This window comes from Corythoichthys intestinalis, chromosome 18, assembly GCF_030265065.1.
Source record: "Corythoichthys intestinalis isolate RoL2023-P3 chromosome 18, ASM3026506v1, whole genome shotgun sequence".
NCBI lineage: Eukaryota > Metazoa > Chordata > Actinopteri > Syngnathiformes > Syngnathidae > Corythoichthys > Corythoichthys intestinalis.
The window spans coordinates 10,564,758-10,590,130 of record NC_080412.1 but is presented as its reverse complement, the minus strand read 5'-3'; the positions used below and the strand labels follow the sequence as shown (position 1 = coordinate 10,590,130).

The window sequence follows — 25,373 nt, the reverse complement described above, 5'->3', positions numbered from 1 at the left end:
TGTGGAACAAAGTTGGCTTTATTCTGAAAATGTTCTTGCGTGTTTGGGCTTGCATTCACTTCACCAGGCGACCAATAGCAACGTCGTTTCCTTCTCACGTAAGAGGACTCACAAATGACAGGCTCCCCGTAATGTTTTAGTTCAGAAATCATGGTTTGTCAAAACGCACCGTACTCATTTCGCACATACCCTGGACCTGAATCAAACGTTGTTGTTTTATTTATCTACCAGAAAGCCACCTTGAACTCATTTGGACCATATCACAGCACCTCAGGCGGCCTCCGCACACCTACCACAAAAGCAAATGCTAATCTCCGCTTCCACAAAGATGGCCTCTCATCGTCGCAGAACTGACGATAATGTCCGTTTTGCGTGAGGGTTTTTAAACAAAACAAAAAATGTCCAGTTTCCAGTCATGACGAGTCAGGGCGGCGTAGCCGCTGCAGTTGCCGCGACCGCTCACTGTGCTTCGTCACCAGCGTGCGGTTTTCCTCCGACAGACGGCGGAACTCGTCCTCCAGGCGGGAGATCTCCGCTGCCACTTTCTGGTCCTCCACCAGCTCGGCAAGCAGCTGACACCTGTAGACAACCATGAAGTTAGCCACAAGTCATAATGGTGATATGCGTCCAAGCTATTAGAACTGGGAGAGCTGGCACTTAACAATCACAGTGATCATGAACACAGCATTCTTTGATACCCATCATTGTTTGAACTATAATCACAATCGTGATCACAATGACCAATCGCATCTTTGGTTGCGGAATCCAAAACCGATCTGTTTTTTTCTTATTACGTTAAGATTTTAAGCTATACATTCCCATTTTTCTTTAAAACTAAGAAAAACACTATTGAACAGCCATATTTTATTATGATAGGCGTTTATCCACTACAACCAGGAATGTTAGCAATCGCTGCAATTGCCTAGTCCAGAGGTCAGCAACCCCGCGGCTGCATGCATGCGGCTCTTTAGCGCTGCCCTAGTGGGTCCCTGGAGCTTTTTCAAAAATGTGAAAAAAGATGGGAGAGGATATGGAGAGAGAAATATATTTTTTGTTTTAATATGGTTTCTGCAGGATGACAAACATGATATTCATTAATATTGTAATAAGGTTAAGCTTGTGGCAGATTTCTAGCCATCATCCACCTTGCTGTCCTTTCCATTTTATCCATATCTGAAGGGCATCAATCCTCCCAGTGTTTTATTCTAACACATTGTCGAGGACAGCAAGGTGGCCAGAAATCCGAGCAGTTCTTGAACGCGACGCAAGCAGCTACCAACAGCGCCATGGTGCCAAGCAAATTTAAACATCATTTCCAAACGAAACAGCCACCGCTTCAAAACACGTCAATGGACTGTTTTGTTCGCCTTTGTGAAAGGACAGAGAAACAGGCAACTTTTTTTTTTTTTTTTAACTACAAAGATACATGAGAAAGCCCTATGGCTGGTTACCTTGTTGCTGAACTTGTTGCTAAATCCAAAAAGTCCCACACTGGGGCAAAGTCTTAAAGTGCCTGTGACGCGATAAAAAAACATTAAATAGTATTATTATGTGAATTAGAATCATATTTTGAGACTATTCGACAATATACAACAATTTAGCAAAGCACAGATGACGAGAAACGAGTCTTTAAATCTGCCGTTTCGCCCCGCCTGTCATTATAGCGCTCTAGCGCCTCCAGCTGGGTGATGACATCAGCAGCAACAATTTCATTTTATTTAGAATTCAGCCCATTGAGGGCGAAGATTCAGAACAAGGAAAGTTCGATAGAAAACAGCAAATTGTCATCATTGTTTTAACCTCTCTACTCCAATGTTTTTGCAGGATAATCTTTTTATCTATGTATTTTCACCAATTTCTAAATAAATTGTATGGTCATGACAAATAAGCAGTCTTGTGCTAAATGGAATATGAAATACTAAAAAAGTATTATTCAGTACGACAGGGCTAAATTACTGCATAATGGTCAAAACTGCCCACTTCTTAAACCTCCTGAACGGTAGTTTTATGCCACCGTTGTTAGTCCGGATTTTGTCATTTCCCTGCCCCGGCTTTGGAGACGGAGGAAAGAGCGTAAACAAAACATGAGGCGTGAGAGCGACATGCTAACCCGAACCGAGCGGCTCTTCCATGTCTTATCCTTGCCTTTCGAAAACAAAATATCACACAAAACTCCCCTGACTCGTGTAACACACGGCTGCGGGGTTGATTGTTCAGCGATTGGCCAGCCCCTGGCGGCGATAAAAAATAAAAACAGAGAGTTTGAGTGCTGCCAGCATACTGGCTTTGTGTTCATCTAAACAGGCTCAAGTTTCACACTGAGTAAGTATAAATATTGAGAAATTATTTTTAGGGCTGTCAAAATTATCGCGTTAACGCGCGGTAATTAATTTTTTAAATTAATCACGTTAAACTATTTGACGCAATTAACGCACATGTCCCGCTCAGACAGTATTCTGCCTTTTGGTAAGTTTTACAGCAAGGCTTTTTGTGCTGTCTAACAGCGAACTCTTGTGGTCGCTTTGCGACATGGTTTATTGTTTTCTTGCCAGTTCAATATAGCTGCACGACGTCTCGGGCTGATGCTTACGTTGTAATTTTGTGCTTATATGATCCTTGGACAAGATTTGTCCGTAAGTATGGTTGTTGTAAAGAATGTACATATTATGTTAGTAAGCGAAATGTTATATTTTTTGTATGAGACGCTTTTTGTTTATGTTTAGTGAACCTGTATAGCGTGCTAAGCTAACGTTGTTGCTACTGCAATGCTTTTTTTTTGTAGTTTTACGACGGTCTAAAGAGGACAATGGTTTGAGGCTATTTTACTAATAAATCAGATGAAAAAGGAAGAAGTTTGATTATTAAGGCGTCGTTCACTAGCTGTCTAGCTTTGGAAAAAGTAGACGCTTCGGAGTGAGGAAAGCATTGACAGATTTAAATGACAGTAGAGTGAAATGCCCACTACAGTCCTTATGTACCGTATGTTGAATGTATATATCCATTTTGTGTCTTATCTTTCCATTCCAACAATTTATTTTACAGAATATGTATATAATTTACAGAAAAATATGGCATATTTTATAGATGGTTTGAATTGCGATTAATTGCGATTAATTACGATTAATTAATTTTTAAGCTGTAATTAACTCGATTAAAAATTTTAATCGTTTGACAGCCCTAATTATTTTATAATTACTAATCTGGGCCTTTGCAATCCAGAGCCCCATATAAATATACTGGACAGAAAGTAATTTTGGAACATTTTTGGTTTGTGTGTGTGAATGACAACTTAATGACCTTCAACCAACCATCATTTTTCAGCAAGATGGCGCACCACCACATTGGGGGCTGCATGTTCGTGGATTCCTCAATCATTGGATTGGAAGGGATGGGCCAATTCCTTGGCCGCCACGTTCACCAGATATCACTCCCTCTGGACTTCTTTCTACGGCGCTATGTTAAAGATATCGTGTATCAAACAAAGATAAGGGACATTACTGACCTTAAGCCAGTGCTTCTCAATTATTTTCTGTTACGCCCCCCCAAGGAAGACGTAAATGTTTCGCGCCCCCCCCCAACTCTCTGCCGCCACTGTAAATAGTATCATTCGTCTATATTACTATTATAAGTACGCCTCAGCCTAACATTGTGTCCTTTTTTTTCTATTAAAGAAAAAAAGTAACATAGATCAACTTATAATAAAGTATAACTTTTTTAACATTGTGTTGCTTGTAACAGAAAAGACTTAATGCGCATCAATTTGCCTGAAGTTAAAAAAAAAAAAAAAAAGTCACATCCAAACTGTAAAAATACACTCAAGGTACATTTTTGACCATTTGATACTGAAAAATAAAATGTAATAAAATCAGTAAATAATAACAAATTCAAATTGATTAGAAACATTTACTCTTCAGGACAACATGCCAAAAAATAGGGAATGGGACGTACTACGTCACTGTTTGGACGCGCCTCCATGCTGGCAATATGATTTACTTCCGGTTCGGCAGAGTCAATGCGGATTGTAACGTGTGGTAGTGCTAAGCTAACTCTTTCGGTGTTTTAGAAAGAAAATATGGGTGCTTATTGTTGCGTTACCGGGTGCAACAGCATCTCCTACGACAAAAAAAGGGGTTAGGAAAAATGGACTCACTTTTCACCGTTTTCCTGCATGGAGGACCAAATATCAGATCACGAAGGTACGACGGATGGCTGGATTGCAGCGGTTCGTCGGAAAAGCATTTCTTATGATCATATTTCTGCTGGAATGAGTGTGTTCCTGTCATCTCTACTCTTGTAAGTTGAACGATTTATCCACTTTTGGTTTCAATACGTTTTTCTTTTTTTACACCATTGTGTAAATCTGCCTCGGTAGCAATGCTCGCCTACTACGACTCACCTACCTGTTGTATTCCTAGGTAAACCTGCTGACAACACATCCCGATTTGTCACCATCTCTCTTCTTGGATCATTTGACAAAGAAAATTTGTTCAATGGAGTGGTTCCATTTGTCCTGTGTCGGACTCAAGCCCCTGCTGCAGACGCCATCTGGGTCTGCCCTTCTCGTCGATGAACTGCGGGCTTTTAACTTGTGAAAATGCAAGAACTGTAATGCACATATTTATTCTGCCTGGCTATTTAACTATGGCCAGTAACGTATTATTATTTTTTTTTTTTTTTAAACCACTTTGACAAAGACACGTTTCATTGTAATGTTGAATTTATATATTCTATTATTATTTTTAAATTATAATATTCTTATTTGCACTTATGGAGACTTTAGACTGTCAATTCAAATAGTGTTGGAAAAGTTGCAATACCTAAAATAGAAATGCAAGAACTGTAAAGTACATATTTTTACACCTTTATTTACCTAAGGCCACTGGATGTTTTTTAACTGCTTTGAAAAAATACAGGTTTTGTTGTGATCTTGTATTTATATAGTATATAGCTTTTTATAATGTATTATAATATTTGCTGCCCCCTGCCAGAGTGTGGGCCATTTTGTACTAAAAGGATTTTAAACTGTCAGTTCAAATACTGTGTTGGAGACTAGTACTTGCAATACTTAAAATGGAAATGCAAGAACTTTAAAGCACATATTTATCCTGTCTGGCAATTTACCCAAGGCCAGTAAATAGTGTTTTAAACTGCTTTGACAAAGACACGTTTATTGTGATCTTGTATTTGTGTATTACTTATAATTATATAATATTTGCTGCCACCGTCAGAGGGTGGGCCTTGTTTGCACTAAAGATTTTAAACTGTCAATTAAAATATCGTATTGGAGAAATTGCATTACTTGAAATAAATCTATTGCAACTTATCAGTCCCAGTTCTTGTCTACAACACTGTCCAAAAATTGTCAATGCATATTCCAAATAGAATAACAAAATTAAGTCACCTGACTTTGTAATTATTACACCTGTTTATTATGAAGACCTGAAGTAAACAACAAGCAGTTACAGTTTGTCAAGAAGTTGTTCAAGTCATGTTTTGGTATTCATATTTTATTGACTTTTCACAACAACACTTGGGATCGTGTTTGTAAGAGCAGAGCAAACTGAAGTTTCAGCGTGCACTCTTCGCCTTTCCAACCTCTCATAACGCTCCGATGTGGTGCGCTTGACCTCAGAATAACCCAAGAAGAGATATGGTGACCAATCGGGATGTGTTGTCAGCATTTCATATGCAGGTTTTCCTAGTAACACAACAGGTAGGGGAGGAGGAGTAGGTTAGCATTGCTACCGAGGCAGATTTACACAACAGTAAAAAAAAACACACAAAAAAAACCGTATTGAAACCAAAACGGATAAATCGTTCAACTTACAAGAGTAGAGATGAGGGGAATACTCTCATTCCAGCAGAAATATGATCATAAGAAATGCTTTTCCGACGAACCGCTGCAATCCAGCCATCAGTCGTGCCTTCGCGATCTGATATTTGGTCCTCCATGCAGGAAAACGGTGAAAAGTGAGTCCAGTTTTCCTCGCCCTTTTTTTAGTCGTAGGAGAAGCTGTTGCACCCGGTAACACAACAATACACACCCATAATTTCTTTCTAAAACACCGAAAGAGTTAGCTTAGCACGACCACACGTTACAATCCGCATTGAGTCTGCCGACCCGGAAGTGAATCATATTGCCAGCATGGAGGCGCGTCCAAACAATGACGTAGTACGTCCCATTCCCTATTTGACCGAAAAAAAACAAAACTGAATAGAAGGGGGGAAAAAGGTCTCTGGACAGAAGGAAAGTTTTTATTTTCGCTGATTCACCACAGTGCTCACTGGTTTACTGATATAACACTGACAAAGCGGGACGACTGTGACAATTGGCGATATTCGGCACATTTTCGCTGAAAAACAATCAAGCGGCTTATCAATGAGATTGAGGTCTAATGTCTTTAAGTGGCGTCTTAACTGATTTGGCTTCTCCGCTATAATCATTTTTAGACTCAGTAAACAGTGGTCTTTCCTCATTTCCCACTATATTAAAAGTCAAAGGCAAACGGCCCGAAAAAAGCGCATTCTCGGCGGCCGAGGGAGAACCGTAGGTGAGGGCGGTGGTCGTGACGATCCCAAGCCGAAAACGGCACTTCTCGGCCGGACACATGAGAAAGACAGTGGGTCGCTGCGTGAGTCCAGCTCTGCATGAGTCTCTTCCGTGTGCTCTTGCTTACTTCAAAAATACTGCACGCACTTTGAAAATGAGAGCGCCACTGCCACCCACGGAGTGGATGTGCAAGTACACTTTATTCTAGTACGGCAAAAAAAAAAAAAAAAAAAAAAAAAAAGCATGTTCCCCGAGGTCACTTGCGCCCCCCCTGGCATCACTCTGCGCCCCCCTGGGGGGGCGCGCCCCACCATTTGAGAAGTACTGCCTTAAGCGAAGGATCACTGATGCCATTGCCACAATTGATGAGGCTATGCTACAGCAAACATGGCAAGAAATTGAGTACCGACTTGATGTGCTTCGTGCAACTAATGGTGCCCATGTAGAAGTGTATTAAAAGAGGTTAAAAAAAAAAAAAAAAAAAACTTCAGTAAACGTTGAATACAATAGAACAAATCTGAATAAAATATCTAATCCAGGGGTTCCCAACCTATTCCACTAAGGCACACTGTGGGTGCAGGATTTCATTCTTACCAAACAAGATGACAACACTTTTTCCCCAATCTGGTGTTTTACAAGTGCAATCAGTTGATTGCAGTCAGGTGTGGCTTGTTTTAGCAGAAGCCTCATTGGTTCAACTGTCTCTGCTGGATCGGCTGGAACAAAAACCAGGACCCACAGTGTGCCTTGAGGACTGGGTTGAAAACCCCTGATCTAATCAATTGCATTTTTAATACATTTTTGAAATGGTAAGAGACTTTATCGACACCCTGTACTTAAAAACTTATACATATTATATTTTTTACACACACACCTCCCACCCCCTGTCTTAGCAGAGAATGGTTTGACCCCCACTAAAGGCTACACTACGTACGTGCCCTGAAGCGGGAAATTGAAATCTGTCATTGTTATAAACTCTAAACATGGCGAGTCGTCATAAATCGGGTGCGCAGAAAAGAAAAGAAAAAAGGAAAAAGAGATGAAGATCATAGAAGTGAACGAGAAAAAATGATGACGTTTTTAAAAGGGGGACAAAAAGCTAGAGAATTAGGGCTAGAGTTGGCTGTGGACGGTGATGTCGGTAAGTGAACAAAAGCCGCTAACACTGAACGTTTATATTCGCGATCACCGTGACCAAAGCCCGATTCGAGTCACCGGCCGCTTGTATGACAAGACATGCTGCTCGCGTTGAGCCGAGGAGAGAGAAGGTGATGGGAGATCATCAGGGATATATGTTAGTCTGTGGGGAGCAGGTGCACAAGGCTTTGCCAGTGACTGTAGCTGGAGGAGAGCGAGCCTTCAGTAAAATGAAAATAGTAATAATGAAAATAACAATTAAAAAAAAAAAAAAAAAAAAAAAACTACCTACGCTTCACCATATTACAGGGCATGTTATAAATGACTTTGCTGTCAAAAAATCTAGGCGCATCACTGTTTGAGGGCTTGATAACCCCAGGGATGTGGAGGGGGGCATGCACAGGATGTTTAGTTATACTGTTTTGTTGCTTAGCAGGGAGGCATAGCACTCTCAGTTGTATTGCATTGTAGCTTAATTGGGACAATGGGACAATAGATGGAAATTGTTTGTTTATATTATGTCACATCACATTACGGTCTGTTAAATGTAATTGTCCATCTCAAATTAAATAATTTGAAAATTTACACTGTCATTGCTCGCAAAGCGTTAAAAGTACTGCGTATATTGTTATGACAAACCGGTGGCAGGGGTGGGTTGGGGGGGCCCGATAATGGTCTCTTGTCCCCAGGCCCCTGCAAGTCTGTTGACAGCCCTGGTTATGGATATGCTGTGGTAAATAAAAGCGTTTTTAGCCCTGATTTAAAGGAGCTAACAGTTTGAGCACACTTCAGACCTTCAGGTAACTTGTTCCAGAGGTGAGGAGAGTAATAACTAAATGCTGACTCACCATGCTTGGTTCTTGTTCTTGGAACATACATGAGACCGGTTCCAGACGACCTTAGGAGTCTAGATGTTTCATAGGAATCTAACAAATCAAGCATGTGTTTTGGTCCCAGGCCATTAAGTGTTTTGTAGACGAGCAGTAGTATTTTATAGTCTGTCCTTTGACTCACTGGAAGCCAGGGTAACGATTTCAAAACCGGTGTAATGTGTTTCAGTTTACTTGTATTTGTGAGGACTCTGGCTGCAGAACCAATTAATTCCGTGAGTAGAGGTACCACTGTATAAGGCTTTTATTTTTTTGCGGCTCCAGACATATCTTTTTTTTTTTTGTCCAATATGGCTCTTTCAACATTTTGGGTTGCCGAAATCTGGCCTAGTCAATACCTAATGAGTCAAAATGCTTTGCTTCTTGTTCTGATTGGTGACAGAAATATCCACGTGAACTGTCAGGATTTCCATTCTCATTTTTAACTCATTGGCTGCCATTGACAGACATCCAATCTATTTTTACTGGGATGGGCAAATGAACAAATTTTCATTCAATAAAATTTAGTTCATTCGCTCCTCCCGGCCAAATTGGATTGGGGGTGAAACACGATCACTCAAAGTCCAGTTGGAATAGATTAGGTGTCTCAATGGCGGTGAATGGGTTAAAGTGAAAGCGAGCATCTGAGCAATGTTAACAAACAGGACGAGCCTTGCTTGTCCTGTTTGTCCTTACATAAAGCCGACGGGTTAATGGTGTCAAATCTTCGGCACTCCGACACATGCGACAATTCACACTCGCGTGGTGTGGGTGGGGCGGTCTGCCTCGAAAGGCATGACTCATGGATTGGTATATATAGAAAAGGACATTGTTTCTGAATGTGTCTGTGTGTGCGCGCATGAGCGCGTCAGTGTGCGCGCCGTGTCGGGTTGCAGCGAACTGTAAATAAAGTGTCTATTAAAAGACGAGAGCGGATTGTTTGGCTGAGCTGTTGTTTACGTCTGTTTGATTGATGGCTGTTAATTTCAACAGTGTCTATTTTGCGCATTTAACATTAGCAACAGTGCGCCGATGTTGTGGATACACACGTTGATATGGGGAAAAAAAGAAACGTGCGCCATCTGGTGGCCAAATCATGTAGGCTATCTGAAATTGGGAAGCAATGGAAATTAGGGCGTGTCCGGCTGTACGTCACACAAAGCGCTAACAATGCTTCTACACGTAGCAGAGTTTTTGGCAAAACAGTTTGGCCTATCATCCACACGCACATTTCGGGCATTGAAAAGCAGGGTTCTTTAAAACTCCGTCCAAAGTGAAGATGTGCGAATTCTGCATTTGTAGCGCCATCATGTGGATAATGATAACCGAATATTTAACTGTGGAATCGTCACTGACTGCGATAAACTTTGTTCCTACGTCACACATGAGACCAATGTTTACATTTGGAATAAAAATGGATACCTTTGCAGTGGGTTTAGAGCTACAGTGATCCCTCGCTACTTTGCGCTTCAAACTTCGCGCCCTCAGTCCATCGCAGATTTTATTTTTCCCCCAAATTAAAAAATTGATAAATAAATACAGATGAGCAGACGTAGTCCTACTATCCCTCCTGCTGCTCTTTGTTGGTCAGGCAGTGCACTGGAGTTTATTGATAAAGTTAACGATGATTGACAGACATTAAGGTTTGATGTTGCTACGGATGCTTGGAAATAGAAGCTTCAAAGCGCCAAATGCGTCAATCATCATTTAACTTGTTAAACAGTTGCTGTGGTAACTCATTGTGTGTAAGTGAGCAGCTTGAGTGGATTTGAGTCGACTCACTCAATGAAGCATTTAATAAAGACAAGCATTTTTTTTTACTTTATTCTTGTTTAAAATAATTCAGTGGGACAGTAACATATTTAGAAATAACGATTTTTATATTTGGAGTTCTTAAAAACCATTTATCAAAATATATACATAAAAAAATTAATTATTCTTTTGAAAAAAAAAAGGTGAAAAAAACACGTCTTAAATGTATCTCTTTCCTATGCTAAATCGGAATGAATACATTAAACACAAATTTGTTTTTAACTATTTTGCGGTTTTTCAGTTATCGTGGCGGGTTCTGCTCCCCATTAACTTTGAAAAACGAGGGATCACTGTATTACACAGGTGCGTTTTGCTTCCATTTATATAAAAACTCTTCCAGTGCTTCATATTGAAGAACACATGCGAAGGATGGGGGTATTATGGGCAATTCGCGCATTGTTAAGAATGTACCTAAAAACGTATGAATACGGTTGGCTGTGGAAGCCTTTTTTTCCCCACAAAAGTGCTGGTGTAGACACAATTCTTTTTTACAGACGTATTAGGGCAGGATACTCGGTTTAAAAAAAAAAAAACTGCTAGGTGGTGACATGGCCTAAAACAACATGCCACTGATAAACAGCATAGGTCTTTACATAAATGTATTTTGCTTAATGTATTGTGGTCAACTGGCTAGCTTCTGCTAGCTTCCGCCTACCTGTTGACAGCGGCGCAGGCCTGTTGAGGTTAGGGTTACGAGTAGGCAGAGGTGGGTAGTAACACGTTAGATGTACTCCATTACATTTACTTGAGTAACATTTTGAGAAAAATGTAGTTTTACTAAGCCATTGCTTTTTACTTTTACTTGAGTAGATTTGTGAAGAAAAAAACGCTACTCTGCTACTTTGGGCTACACAAGAGTCATTACATTTTTCCTCTTTATTCTACATATTAGATTTATTATTTTTTTGCAAGCGATGTCAAGAGTACAGATGTGCCTGGTGCATTACCGGGGTTGCTCTATTGATTTCACCAATGAAACGTCGCAATAATCACGTGACTCCATTATACCAATCAGACGCAAGCTTGCTGTTCTATCTTCACACCATTCTGTTCAATCATGTGGTGTCTTTAAAGCACCACATATAAGTGTCTTTAAAGCACTGTAAAATGAATGTATTTTATATAGAGCACTACCCTCAACATGACTCGAAAGCAGAGATTTTATCCTCACTTCCAGTTTTTATTTGGCACCGATTGACCACGGAAAAACGAAGAAATGATCCTTTTAATTTCAAAATAGTAATTATGAAGGAACTCTTCACTATTCAAACTAGGAACTATTTTCTCCACCAGAGGGCAGTCATGCTATTTGGACGGATTGGATTTGAAAACATCGTTGTTGAAAAAAAATAAATAAATAAATCAAACAAAATATAAACAGTTACTCACAATGTTACTAATTACTTGAGTATTCTTTTCTCCAAATACTTTTTTACTTGTACTTGAGTAAATTTTTTGGACGACTACTTTTACTTTTCCTTGAGTATTATAATTTTGAAGAAACACTCATTTTTATATTTAAATTTTTGGCTACTCTGCCCACCTCTGCGAATAGTTAGGACGTGCCAGTCATGCATTACCAGTGACCCCCTCCTTTCCAGATATGCCCCATTTCTTTCTTCTTTCTTCTTATTTTGTCTTGTGTAAATGTTGTGAACGAAGCTGAAACTCACTTGCGTTCTTCCAGGGCGGCGATGTCGTGTTTGACTTGGCGGAACTCTCCCGCCATCCTGCAGTGTTCCTTGTACACGTGCACGCTCTCCTTCAGAGACAAGCGTGGCAACACAGGCTAAAAAGAATAATTAAAAACAAAAATCATAAAATTGGTATGGAAGCTACTGTTAATAGTATTAATAATTAGGCTTAGTTTTAAAAAGTTATATAAAACTAATTTATTTATAACTAATAAAACAATCATGTCCCTAAATTGTATTTTGAGACCATAGTTTTGTTTATATTGTTTTAAATTTTCTTGAAATGATTTCCATCGTGATTCTTTGTAAAATATAACTAGGAGAAAATGTGAGTGACATGAATATGAAATTTATTAATTTTTATAATAATAACAATTTTAATTTTTTTATTTTCTTATTATTTGGGTCCTTTTTGTACCCTGCCTACTGCCCGTAGTTAGCTGGGATAGGGCCCAGCACCTCCGCGACCCTTGTGAGGAAAAGTGGCATGGAAAATGAATGAATGAATGGATTTTTATAATATTTTTTTTTAAATGTATTACGTTAGTAATACACTTTTATTCCATTTTATTTTATATTCCATTTTATTTTTATTAAATTATATTTTATATGTTACTAATGTTATTTTTTATTAATGGTATTATGTTACCAATATGGTTTGAAAATTAAATGTAAAGAATTAAGAAGAAAGAAAATTAAATCTAGAAAATCCACAATTTTAGCATCATTAAATGCTTGATATGAAACACAGATATTTCATTTAATGTTTTAAATATATTTTATTATTTTAAAAGTACTGACATGGAAAATATTTTTTTCAACCATGATAAAAATAATTTAGTTTTTTTTTTTTTTTAATAGTAAAATTAAAATGATTTAAAAAATACTACAAAAGTTGTAGTACTTTAAAAAAAAAAAAAAAAAAAAAGAAAAATAACATTCTTATTATCCTAACTAATTACTTAATTACGATGAATCAATGACCCAATTTTGCACAAGTTATTTGATTTTGTCAAACACTGCTCCTCCTACGAGTTCATCTGATTGCACTTTTCCACTGTCCCACTCTCTTTGAATGCACCATTCTAACTGACAAGTTTCGCATCTTCCATACCTGAAGTCGTTGTTCAAGATCTGGGAAACTCTGAGGGAAGTTGTCACCATCTTGCGTGTCTTCCAATGGAGAAAAAAAAAAAATTCCAGGTCAGGTTACATTTTTGTTGCACATACACAGTATCTACATACTGTCAGGTGCCCCTACTAGTGGGGCATCCTAAGCAGGTGCTTAGTTCGAGCGCATCTGTCTGCGGCCCGCAAGACTGAGGTGTGACTTGCAAGTCAAGTGCGTGGTTGAGGTTAGAGTTGCGAATACGGTTCAGAATTATCTATCTGCAGCTAGAAAGATTTCCAGGTGCACCCTCATCTTGCAAGCCACAGACAGATACAGCACAATTGATAGAGTTAGCTATAGACTAGTGTTGCCATTTTTTTGGCTCCTGCTACCGATTTGATACCTGACTGTGTGGTATCTGCCGATGCCGATACTGTATGGCTACCGCATTTAAAAAAAATTCCACAACCTTTTTTCATGACAGCGTGGGAACAGCGAACAGTGTTTGTTTACAAGTTTAATGTACGTTTAATGCACTTATTCAATGTGTCATTGCATAGTTGTAACATTAAATGGGACAAAAAAATACATAAATGCAGAATTTTTTTGAAAATGTATTTTGTTACTTTACAGGGCTACATATTTTGTGCTGAGCAAATTGAACTTCGATTAATTGGATGTATTTAATACTCTTGTGTTTATGATGAATTTACTTAAGTTGTGTCAAATGCGGTTCCACACAACGATGTAACTTTAAATGAAGTAAAAATGAATATTTGGTGCTTATACAGGGTGGGGCAGAGCATCTTGCTTATTTAAATTTGGCACCTTGAAGCGATGGTTGCTCTGAGGGTGGTAGGGATATACTTATTTGAGAGGCTGGGGCTTAAAGTTTGGTTCTTAACGTGCATTATTTATTTTGTGTTTATTTTTTCAGAACACCTCAGTGAGCATCATGGAGTCGATGAAGTTGGAACACAATTTCGCCGTTGGGGCATTTTTTTTCAGCGGTCGCTCAATCGTCGCAGCGCAACGTGCATTCTGTAGACATTTCAATATTGCAGCCCCGTGGTCGTGTTCCTGGCCGACAGTCGATCTGGTTCAGTGTTGGCAGGAAGCACTCATTGATAATGTTGACATAACGGTCAGATGTCACTGATACCGCCTGTTCATTTTCTTAAAAAAAAAAAAAAACATGGGCCAATTATGCCAGCTGGCGATAGTGTACATCAAGTCACAACTAGTGGGTGTAGATTGTGTAGTTGATGAAGTTCTCTGGGGTATTCAGGACTCCAATAGCCCATGTTTTACTTATTTACAGAGCCCGAAAGATGGAAGTGAGCCTCCCTCATCACTGAAGAAAATAAGTGTGTCATCAGTAGGGCTGTCAAACGATTAAAATTTTTAATCGAGTTAATTACAGCTTAGAAATTAATTAATCGTAATTAATCGCAATTAATCGCAATTCAAACCATCTATAAAATATGCCATATTTTTCTGTAAATTATGTATATATTCTATAAAATAAATTGTTGGAAGGGAAACATAAGACACAAGATGGGTATATACATTCAACATACGGTACAAAAGGACTGTAGTGGGCATTTCACTCTACTGTCATTTAAATCTGTCTATGCTGTCCTCACTCCGAAACGTCTACTTTTTCCAAAGCTAGACAGCTAGTGAACGACGCCTTAATAATTAGACTTCTTCCTTTTTCATCTGATTTATTAATAAAATGGCCTCAAACCATTGTCCTCTTTAGACCGTCGTAAAACTACCAAAAAAAAGTACACAAGCATTGCGTTAGCAACAACGTTAGCTTAGCACGCTATACAGGTTCATTAAACATAAACAAAAAGCGTCTCATACAAAAAAATATAACATTTCGCTTACTAACATAATATGTACATTCTTTACAACAACCATACTTACAGACAAATCTTGTCCAAGGATCATATAAGCACAACATTATCAGCCCGAGACGTCGTGCAGCCATAATGAACTGGAAAGAAAACAATAAACCATGTCGCAAAGCGACCAAAAGAGTTCGCTCTTGGACAGCACAAAATGTCTTGCTGTAAAACTTACCAAAAGGCAGAATACTTTCTGAACGGGACATGTGCGTTAATTGCGTCAAATATTTTAACGTGATTAATTTTAAAAAATAATTACCGCGCGTTAACGCGATAATTTTGACAGCCCTAGTCATCAGGCAAGCCCAAAAGTGCCTCACATGCATTTTCACGAGCAATAAAATCGCGTGGATTAGGTTCCTGCACCATAGCTAATTTTTAGAGATGAAATTTCAATTCTTCATGGAGGATTCGTCTCACAGAATGAGCAGACAACCCAAGAGCAGATGCATGTTTGCGGGCAGACCGTTGCGGAGATCTCAAAACAGATTGTCTCACCGCGTCACTGTTTTGTGGTGTCCTTGCTGTTTGTGGGAGGCCAGGTTTCTTTTTCTTTACATCATCCGTTTCCCTGAAGTTGTTTACCCATGAAACAATCGACTGCCAGCCAGGAACACGACCACGGGCGGGAATATTAAAATGTCCACGGAATGCACGTTGCGACAATTGAGCGACTACTTGAAAAAAATGCCTCAACAACTAAAGCGCGTTCCAACTTCGTCCACTCTATGATGCGCTCTGGGGTTCCTGAAAAATAAAAACAAAATAAATAATGCACGTTAACAACCAAACTTTAAGCCCCACCCTCTCAAATAAGTCTATTCGTACCATCCTCAGAACAACCATCGCTTCAGGGCGCCAAATTTAAGTACGCAAGTTCCTCTGCAACACCCTGTATAATACAGTTACATCACTCAAACATAACAATAATACTTTTGTAACATAAGTTTCAGCATGTCCATCACCCTGTCAAGAGGTAAAAATCTGCATTGGACAAGGTGTCAAGAGTCAAGAATCTGCATTGGACAAGGTGATGATGCTGGAACTTTTGTTTGGTGCTGTTCCAGTGAGATTTACAAAGATGACTGCCTGAAGAAAACATCCAAATTCCCTTAGTCCTTGATAATATGGGGCTGCATGTCAGGCAGAGGCACTGGGGAGATGGCTGTGGTTAAATCTCCAATAAATGCATTAGTTTGCATTGAAATTTTAGACAGCTCTTTTATCCCTTCCATTGAAAATATGAAATGAAATGGTCCCGAGCAAGGCTCCGACCTGAAAGGATCATCTGGCAACTGCAATCAAAAAGAGTTGGCACCAAATTGATGAAGAATACTCATCAAGTCCATGCCTCAGAGACTGCAAGCTGTCATAAAAGCCAGAAGTGGTGCTACTAAATACTAGAGATGTGTTTTGATTGTTATTTCTTTGTTTGTTTCTCATGATTCCATATTTGTTTCCTCCAAATGGAGTGATTCCATCTATATTTCCCTGCACTTGCTCGAAAAATTAACGTTTACTGACCACCACAGTGTTTTTTGTTCGTTTCTTTTAGTGTCTCTGAATGCTAAAGAGTTGCACTTTTGAACTAATTCATTATTTTTTTCAAGCTTTTTATCTGAGTTTGTTCTACATGTTAAAATGTCTGAGTGAGTGCTCGTCCGAGACTGGTGATTCCATACTTTTTGCTAGGGGTTGTATATCCAACAAGATATTTTTTTGAGTGTACAGTAGATCTTAAAGAGCACAGATTGCGTGCAGCACATGCACCTTATTTCTTAGTACTTCCCAAGTACTGAGTACTCGTTACACTGGCTTCCTGTGAGTCAGATGATAGACTATAAAATACTACCGCTCGTCTACAAAACACTTAATGGCCTTGGACCAGAATACATGCTCGATTTGTTAGATTCCTATGAAACATCCCCTAAGGTCGTCTGGAACCGGTCTCCTGTATGTTCCAAGAACAAGAACCAAGCAGGGTGAGGCAGCATTACTTATTATGCTCCTCACCTCTGGAACAAGTTACCTGAAGGTCTGAAGTATCCTCAAACGGCTAGCTCCTTTAAATCAGGGCTAAAAACGCTTGTGTTTAACACTGCATATCCATAACTGTCTATATACCATATTTTTCGGACTACAAGTCGTATTTTTTTCATAGTTTGGCTGGGGGTGCGACGTATGTGTGAAATTATTAACACATTATGATATCATTTCACATGTTATTTTTGTGTTTTGGAGTGACGCTTGTTTACGTGAAGAAGACCGCTCACAAGCCAGAAGAAGACGGACAGCTACGTAGCTTGAGTGAGTGGGTTAGCAAGAGAGAAACACGGCTGCAAACCTACGTTCATTGTTTATGCTTGTAAAATATCTCTACAGAGGCAACGTCTATGTGTATCATCTTTTCTGTTGTTGTTGTGTGTTTTCCACCCGCGATCGGACAGTTAAAGCCAGTTGTGTGGTTGTTTGAACAATGTGCTAATGCTAGCAAACGCAGGCTAACCGTTTGTGTCATTGCTGTAACAGCACCTAATTATCATTTATTTACGTTGATGCGAACCTGTTTGGTATCGAGGACGAATTTGATTCCGCAAATTATACGGACGTCAAGCATCGTCATTTGGGAGTTTAGCTCGCTGTATAGCCTGGACCGAGCCGTAGCGTCCTTGTGAGGTCAGTATATTCGCTTTGTTGTTCTGTTCTCTATTGTATTTTTATTAAATTAAATTAAGTTAAATTAAATTAATTAAATTTCCTTTCAAAATGACAGATCTGTTCTATATGTTGGATTTTATCAAGTAAATGTCCCCCAAAATGCGACTTACACTCCGGTGCGGCTTATTTTTTTTCTCTTCGTTGGGCATTTCATGGCTGGTGCGACTTATAGTCTGAAATATATGGTATGTCAATCTATTTGCTTTCTATTCCTCTTGTGCTTGTCTCCATTGCTGATTTCAATTATTAGCAGTAGTAGTAGTATTTGTTTTATTTTTTTATCTTTTTTTTTTCTATTCGTGATTAAATGCGATTTTTATGTATAATTTATCTTTTTTTTTTCTATTCGTGATTAAATGCGATTTTTATGTATAATTTATTTCCTATTTCGATTGTCTTTGTTTTTACGTTCCATTGATTTTAATGTGATTTTTATTATCTTCATGTGATGTAAAGCACTTTGAATTGCCTTGTGTTGAATCTTGCTATATAAATAAATTTGCCTTGCCTTGCCTTCCCAATACCGATGATGTCATTTTACTGCCATATCGGTACCGATACAAGTATTGGTGCAACACTACTACAGACCACGCTACGCCCTTTTGCAACTTACATCAATGCAAGGAGCGCCCCCGTTTTTGCAAGCCACTGACAGACCCTTCTCGTCGCATTGGTGGCTTCTGCCTAATGAGGTGTCCGGTGTTTGCTGCCGCATGTCGAGAATCGAACAGGCGGTGAGTGCGTGAAGTCATGCTGAACACGCCATGACAATCCCCAGAGGGGGCGTGACGTGACGCAACCTTCTAAAATCGGCCACGCGGGCGTGCGGAACAACAACAAGAACATTTGGGCCGCAGTGTGGGACGTGACAACACCATGAACCCGGGTGGGATAGTGGGGGGAGGGGGCGGGACACCTGTCTCGCTGCAGACGGCTCGAGTGAATGCGGGGTCCATTTTGGTGGTCAGAATGCGCGGCGTGTTTTCCACACATGCTGGAAACACAGACGGGCTTTGGGGCGACTTAAATGATCAAACGCAGCTTGAAATAAGTTGTTATCAGCATTTCGTCAGCCAAAGTGGACCGCAGCTGCGTGTGTGCCTGCGGGCGTGTACCTGATGTGTGGTCAAGGCTGAAGGAGATCTGGACTTCGGGTGCATCGGGAGACACTCTTCTGCTTGATGTGATCATTTAACCCTGCATTGGGTCAAAATGATTGAGATGCTGCAGTACAGCACACAAACTGACTGGCACATTGACCAACTGATTCACTTTCTGACCAACTCACTGATTTAATTTACAAGCAATAGGACTGAACTACAGGCTAAACATAAATATTTGCAATTTCCCCCACTATTTCTCAGATAAAGAAGTTGACTGATGTTCTCTAGTATCTGACTAGGTAAGTCACTGAGAGATTGACTAATTAACAAATTACCTGGCTTGATGACTGACGTCTAATCGTGCTTCTGCAGTGAATTAAAATTTATCACTAGTAGACGTCCAAATCATTTGAACTAGACCCCTTCAAATGACAGCCAATTAATAAAATGGTTGATTGAAAGACCAACCAATTAAGTAACTGACCAGTTACCAAATTGCCTTAGTAGTCAGTTGACTAAATACCTAATTAGCTGGTTAGTGGAGTGGCTGACAGACTTAATGAAAAATAATTTTAACTGGTCGTTTGACAGATTTGCTGCCATTGAGGGCGATATTTCATGACTTTGCATCTAACAAACTGAGTAATGCACAGACTATTAACTGACTGAATCATTGAATTAAAACTGAAAAAAACAAAAAAAAATTGGCTAAACAGTTTTCTATATTGCTGCAGGACAAATGCAAATAAGAAAAATTGTGTTTCCATTTGACACCTGTCAATCAATGATGACATCACTCCCATGCATTCCAAACAAACCAAAGCTCTCACCTGAAGCTGTCCCCCGCCCCCACCCAAAGTAAACCCACAAAAAGTGTAATCAGGTAGGTCCAGTCCAAAGTGTTTCCTGAGCTTTCGGGCTGCTTATGCCGCTGCCCCCCCCCTCCGGCCACCCCCCACCACCTCCTCCTCCCCCTCACTCCGCTCGCTTTGGGGTCTCGTCTAGATGCGCTCCCATCCACATTCAAACTGCACAAAAAGCATTAGCAATGTGCCCACTGCCCTCCAACCTCCCCTTTCACAATAAAGTGTCTCAGATGACATGACATGACTTGACCTCCCCATCAAAACACGGACGATCCTCTCGTTGTTAAAATAGCGAAAAGTGACGGCAATACATCAAGATGTGTGTCATTAATATCATAGGTCACTTCAGGCTTCTTCATTATGTAAACTATGTAATGATATCCAGTCCAAAATTGCATCATCCTCATAACTATTCCACTACTCCAGGCCTGTGGGTTGACGCTAAGTGCCATTTTAAAATGCATATGACACCAAAAAGCATGTTTATTTCATATTTCACGCGGTGTTGTATGCTCCTGAATGAAATGGACCACTTGGATGTGTGTGGAAGCAATCGTTTTATATATTTAATTTTTGAATCCCATGCCATGAAAATGAGTGACTTCCGGCTTCAGTCTCAGGTTTAGGACGAATGCGACGCCACCCACATTCACCCACAGCATCTCACAATACAGCATTGCTTAATAGCGTTCAGATGGACTGCGGATTCAGCTGATTTTGAGGATTAATTCGTTTATTTTTCGCATCACGCCAGCTAAACGGCTGCAGAAAATTGTTGCTGCACCAGGGAGAGGCGTGTGAGCCTTTTTGGGTTTCAAAAGGTTCCCGTTCACCACGGATATTGGTCAAAACAAGCCCTACTACTGTGGGACCATTGGACTTACGAGGAAGTGAGTAAACATCGTATTTTTTATTATGTCAAATACTGGGATCATGTCACACAATTTAATACGGAGGTGGCTTGCATTCTGTGGCTGATTGTCCACCGAAAATGCCACTCGGCCGACGACCTGTGGCTTGTTGCACACACCCCGCCGGGAGAGCGCTATACTCGGCTTATCGCCTTCTTCGTGTGCCCGGTGTTCTGTCAAATTTTCAACCCCATCAGAAGTTTGTGTTAAGAATGGCCGTGAATACAGCAATTACAAAGTAAACACTACAAACTTTCTTTAAATAAAGGTCTTTTCACTTACGGTTGATCATGGACGGAAATGTAGAAAAGTTCTCCTCAGACACATCCTGCCATGTTAGCTGCACAACAACTGCACGCCGCTCTCTGTTTACGTCTTCGCCGTGTAGTAAAGCATTATTTTACGCCATATTCATGTTGACCATGTGGCAGCCGCGCCCTCCTCCGACGTCGGCCGGTTTGTCCGGCGATACTCTCCAGCTGCTTCTCTGGCGAGCTCTCCTGTCCGTAGCAGGGGAACGAGCTGTAACTTGCTCGCCACCAGGCGGGTTGCCGATCGGCGAAAACAATCGACAACCCCGCTGTCGTGTGACATGATCCGGGCTAGTTGTGTGTGATTTTTCGCTTCGAAAAGCGAAAATAAGACTTTGAGACATCACTCGGTTCGGGTTAGCATGTCGGCTAGCTGTTGGTTCCTCTTGGACCTCTTGGTTTGTTTACATTCTCCGAAGCCGGGGAAGGGAAATGACTGACTGAAGCCTGACTATCTACGGTGGCATTTAATATCATTCGGGAGGTGCGACATGAAGTCGACAGTTTTGACCATTATGGAGTAATTTTGTCATGTCGTACCGAATAAATGCATTTTCATTATTTCATATTCCATTTAGCACAAGACTGTTATTTGTCATGACCATACCATTTATTTAGCAATTGGGAAAAAAAAAACCTTCGATAAAAAGAATATCCTGTAAAAATATTGGAGTAGAGAGAATGAAACAATGACATTTTGCGGCTCTCTTCGTCACGTCCCCTCAATGGGTTGAATTCTAAATCAGATGAAACCATGACCCTGCCGACATCATCCTCCTGTTAGGGACGCTATAGCCCTATAATGGTAGACGTGGCTGAACGGCGGATTAAAAGACAAATTTCTTGTCATCTGCGCATTGCCAAATTGTTTTATATTGTCGAATCGTCTCAAAATATGATTCTTATTCACATAATAATGCTATTTGAGACTTTTTTTTTCCTGTCGTACACACTTTAAGGCAGATTGGTCTTTTCTTAACCTTATTACCAAAGCTCCGTCTGCTGCATGTATGTGACCAACATGCAATGAATTGTTTTTAAGAGAAACTTAAAACAAACTATGTCACTATGCAAAAGAAATGTTTACATAAACTGGTTTGGATTTGTAACAAAACAACAAGAACAATAACGACACAAAGTTGTCACATGACCAGTCATTATTATGCTTAGAAATCCGTCGGGATTTTTTTTTTTTTTACATGGAAAAAACATGTTTATTCGTGCATATGAATTCTGCAAATGACCGGGACAGTAATGCATGAGTTATTATTTTACTATTTAAAAAAATACATACTAGTATATAGTAATATCTTTGACCCGTTGAATTCTGCCCAGCAACAAGTGACTTCAAAGAAATAACCAGGGAAATAACTGCTAAATATTTTTGCCTTATTTTCTTTACATTCATACTCTGATGTTGTAATTATATTGAAATTTATAGATTAATTTTTAAACAACTTCCACTGTTCTAAATTCTTTTGCGTGTTTTATAACAAAGTGCTGTAGTCATCCTGTTTTATTGCCATATTTCCACAACTTGTTCCTCTAATAAACAGAAACAAAAGCTCCTTGGCGGAGGTAATAAACATCTTATCGCGAGTGTTTATCCTTTTCACAACACGAGCGCCTCATCTGGGCAGTGCCGACTGTTTAGCGCCACGAAAAGCTTTTTAACGCGTCTCATCGGAGGGCCCGAAATAGACGGCGTGTTGTTCAGGTGAGGTCATCGCACCGCGCTCAGGCGTGCTGAATGCCAAGGTCAGTGGCGTAATCCCTGCCCTCATTCATGATGGATTAGACCCTGACGGGTGGACGAGGGGGTAAAAAATAAATAGAGCTGCTCGGGGTTTTGACGGAGAACCCCCGCCCTCCACGACGGTGCTGCAGGGGAGATTAGAGGCCCAGATATTACGCTCAATCCCTGAATTAATCTGCATGGCGTACAAAAAAAAAAGTCATTACGTGAAGAGATTAAAAGAGTCCTTCGGGATGAATACCAACCTGTAGTTCATATACAGTATATCCATTACTGGAAGTCTTTTACAGACTAGTGAATTGCTCTTGTAGACATTAGGCTCAAACTTTAACACTAATAATAAAATGTGGATTTTAGTGTATTAAATGACTGCATATACAGTTGTATAGGGAACCTTTTTGTATTTCTCACATTTTTGCATAAAATCACCATCAAATGTGATCTGTGTCAAAATCACACAGATGAATATACAGTGTCTGCTTTAACTAAAACCACCCAAACATTTATAGGTTTTTATATTTTAATGAGGATAACATATATATAACAATGACAGAGGGGGGAAAATAAGTAAGTGAACCCTCTGCCTAAGAAGACTTAAAGAGCAATTGAAATCAATTTTTACCAAACATTTTATGTCAGGTGTGTGCCCAATCACTGATGAGTGGTGTAAAGCTGCCCTGCCCACTATAAAACACACATCTGGTAAGTAATGTCTTGATGAGAAGCATTGTCTGATGTCCATCATGGCACGGTCAAAAGAGCTGTCTGAAGACCTGCGATCAAGGCTTGTTGATTTCTATAAAGCTGGGAAAGGATACAAAACTATCTCTCGAAAGTCTGGGTGTTCATCAGTCAACGGTCAGAGAAGTTGTCGACAAACATAGAGAGTTTAGCACTGTTGCTTCTTTCCCAAGGAGTGGCTGTCCACTAACGATGACACCTAGAGCTCAGCGCAGAATACTCAGAGAGGTAAAAAAAGAACCCTAGAGTGTCTCATAAAGACTAACAGAAATCACTGGCATGTAAAACTATGGCCAAGTATGGTGTTCATGGGAGGACTCCACGGAGGAAGCAACTGCTGTCTAAAAAAAACATTGTTGCTCGTTTAATGTTCGCAAAAAGGCACTTGGACACTCCACAGAAGTTTTGGAAAAATATTTTGTGGACTGATGAAACCAAAGTTGAAATGTTTGGGAGTAGCACACAACGTCATGTTTGGAGGAAAAATGGTACAGCTCACCAACATTAAAACCTCATCCACAACGGGAAGCATGGTGGACAACTTGCAATCATGAATGGAAGAATGAATTCAAAAGTTTATCAGAATGTTTTGAAGGAAAACCTGAGGCCGTCTGTCAAACAGCTGAAGCTAAAATGAGGATGGCTGCTGCAAAAAGACAATGATCCGAAACACAGAAGTAAATCAGCTTCAGAATGGTTTCAGAAAAAAAAAATACACATTCTGGAGTGGCCAATTCAAAGTCCAGACTTGAACCCCATTGAGATGCTGTGGCATGACCTAAAGACAGCGATTCATGCCAGACATATGAGGAATCTGACTGAACTACAGCATTTTTGAAAAGAAGAATGGGCCAAGATTAGTCCTGATCGATGTGCCAGACTGATCTGCAGCTACAGGAAGCATCTGGTTGAAGTTACTGCTGCCAAAGTGGGGGCCACAAAGTATTGAATATGATGGTTCACTTACTTATATACTTACTTTTTCTTATCTGTGTGATTTTGATAAAGATCAGATCACATTTGATTTTATACAGAAATGTGAGGCAATGGAAGACAACTCTTCTTTTGCGAACCATTCCAGGTCTCTCAGATTTGAAGGGTGCCTTCTTGCAACAGCAATTTTGAGATCTCTCTATTATGTTCAATGGAATTTAGATTCAGACTCATTGATAGCCACTTCAGAATTCTCCATCTATGACAACTTCCATGACCTCTGACGCAGACCCCGTTTTCTGACACTACACCCTACATTACGGACCAAAACATTTTGATAGTCTCCATATTTCATGACTCCTTGTACACTGTCAAGGCACCCGGTACCAGAAATAAGAATGAGGCCTACAAAGAGAAGAACACAGTGCCTATTGTCAAACATGGCGGATGTTTAATGAGGTTTTGGGGGTGTTTGCTACCTCTGGCACTGGGTGCCTTGACAGTGTGCAAGGAGTCATAAAATCTGGAGACTTTTAAAATGTTTTGGGCCGCAATGTAGGATGTAGTGTCGGATTATTGGGTCTGCGTCAGAGGTCATGGGTGCTCCAACAGGACAATGACCCAAAACATACCTCAAATAGCACCAAGAAATGATTGGAGACAAAACGCTGGACAATTCTGAGGTGGCCATTGATGAGTCTGAATCTTAAATCCCATTGAACATAATGGAGAGATCTCAAAATTGCTGTTGGAAGAAGGCAACCTTCAAATCTGAGAGACCTGGAACAGTTCGCAAAAGGCAGGTGGTCCAAATTTCCATCTGAGAGCATGCGCAAAACTTGTTGATGGTTATAGGAAGCGATTGTTTTCTGTTATTTCTTCTAAAGGATGTGTTATTTCTTCTAAAGGATGTGCAACTAAATATTGGGTCGAAAGTGCCAACAA

At 39.9% G+C, this 25,373-nt stretch overlaps 1 protein-coding gene across 2 annotated transcripts; it reads right to left on the bottom strand.

Moving 5' to 3' along the window:
- Positions 1-10: 10 nt before the first annotated feature.
- map3k7cl (map3k7 C-terminal like) lies at positions 11-19,846 on the bottom strand. Of its 2 annotated transcripts, XM_057820805.1 has the most exons (5): positions 19,741-19,846; positions 18,923-19,004; positions 13,177-13,235; positions 12,042-12,157; positions 11-579 (listed from the first exon to the last, which is right to left on the bottom strand). In XM_057820805.1, exons 2-5 carry the CDS (start codon positions 18,996-18,998, stop codon positions 414-416), a joined length of 417 nt encoding a protein of 138 aa, XP_057676788.1. In that variant the 5' UTR covers positions 18,999-19,004; positions 19,741-19,846; the 3' UTR covers positions 11-413. The 2 variants fall into 2 exon arrangements, with proteins under 2 accessions (XP_057676788.1, XP_057676787.1); XM_057820804.1 differs by lacking the exons at positions 18,923-19,004; positions 19,741-19,846 and adding an exon at positions 15,109-15,333.
- Between the last annotated feature and the right edge of the window lie 5,527 nt (positions 19,847-25,373).

Excerpts from the sequence above, each read along its gene's own strand:
- map3k7cl (XM_057820804.1), bottom strand. The coding sequence starts at position 15,295 with ATGTCCCGTTCAGAAAGTATTCTGCCTTTTGGTAAGTTTTACAGCAAG. Across the intron at positions 12,158-13,176 it reads ATCTTGAACAACGACTTCAG|CCTGTGTTGCCACGCTTGTC; the intron begins GTATGGAAGATG and ends TATTCTTTTTAG. Across the intron at positions 580-12,041 it reads GCCGCCCTGGAAGAACGCAA|GTGTCAGCTGCTTGCCGAGC; the intron begins GTGAGTTTCAGC and ends GGTTGTCTACAG.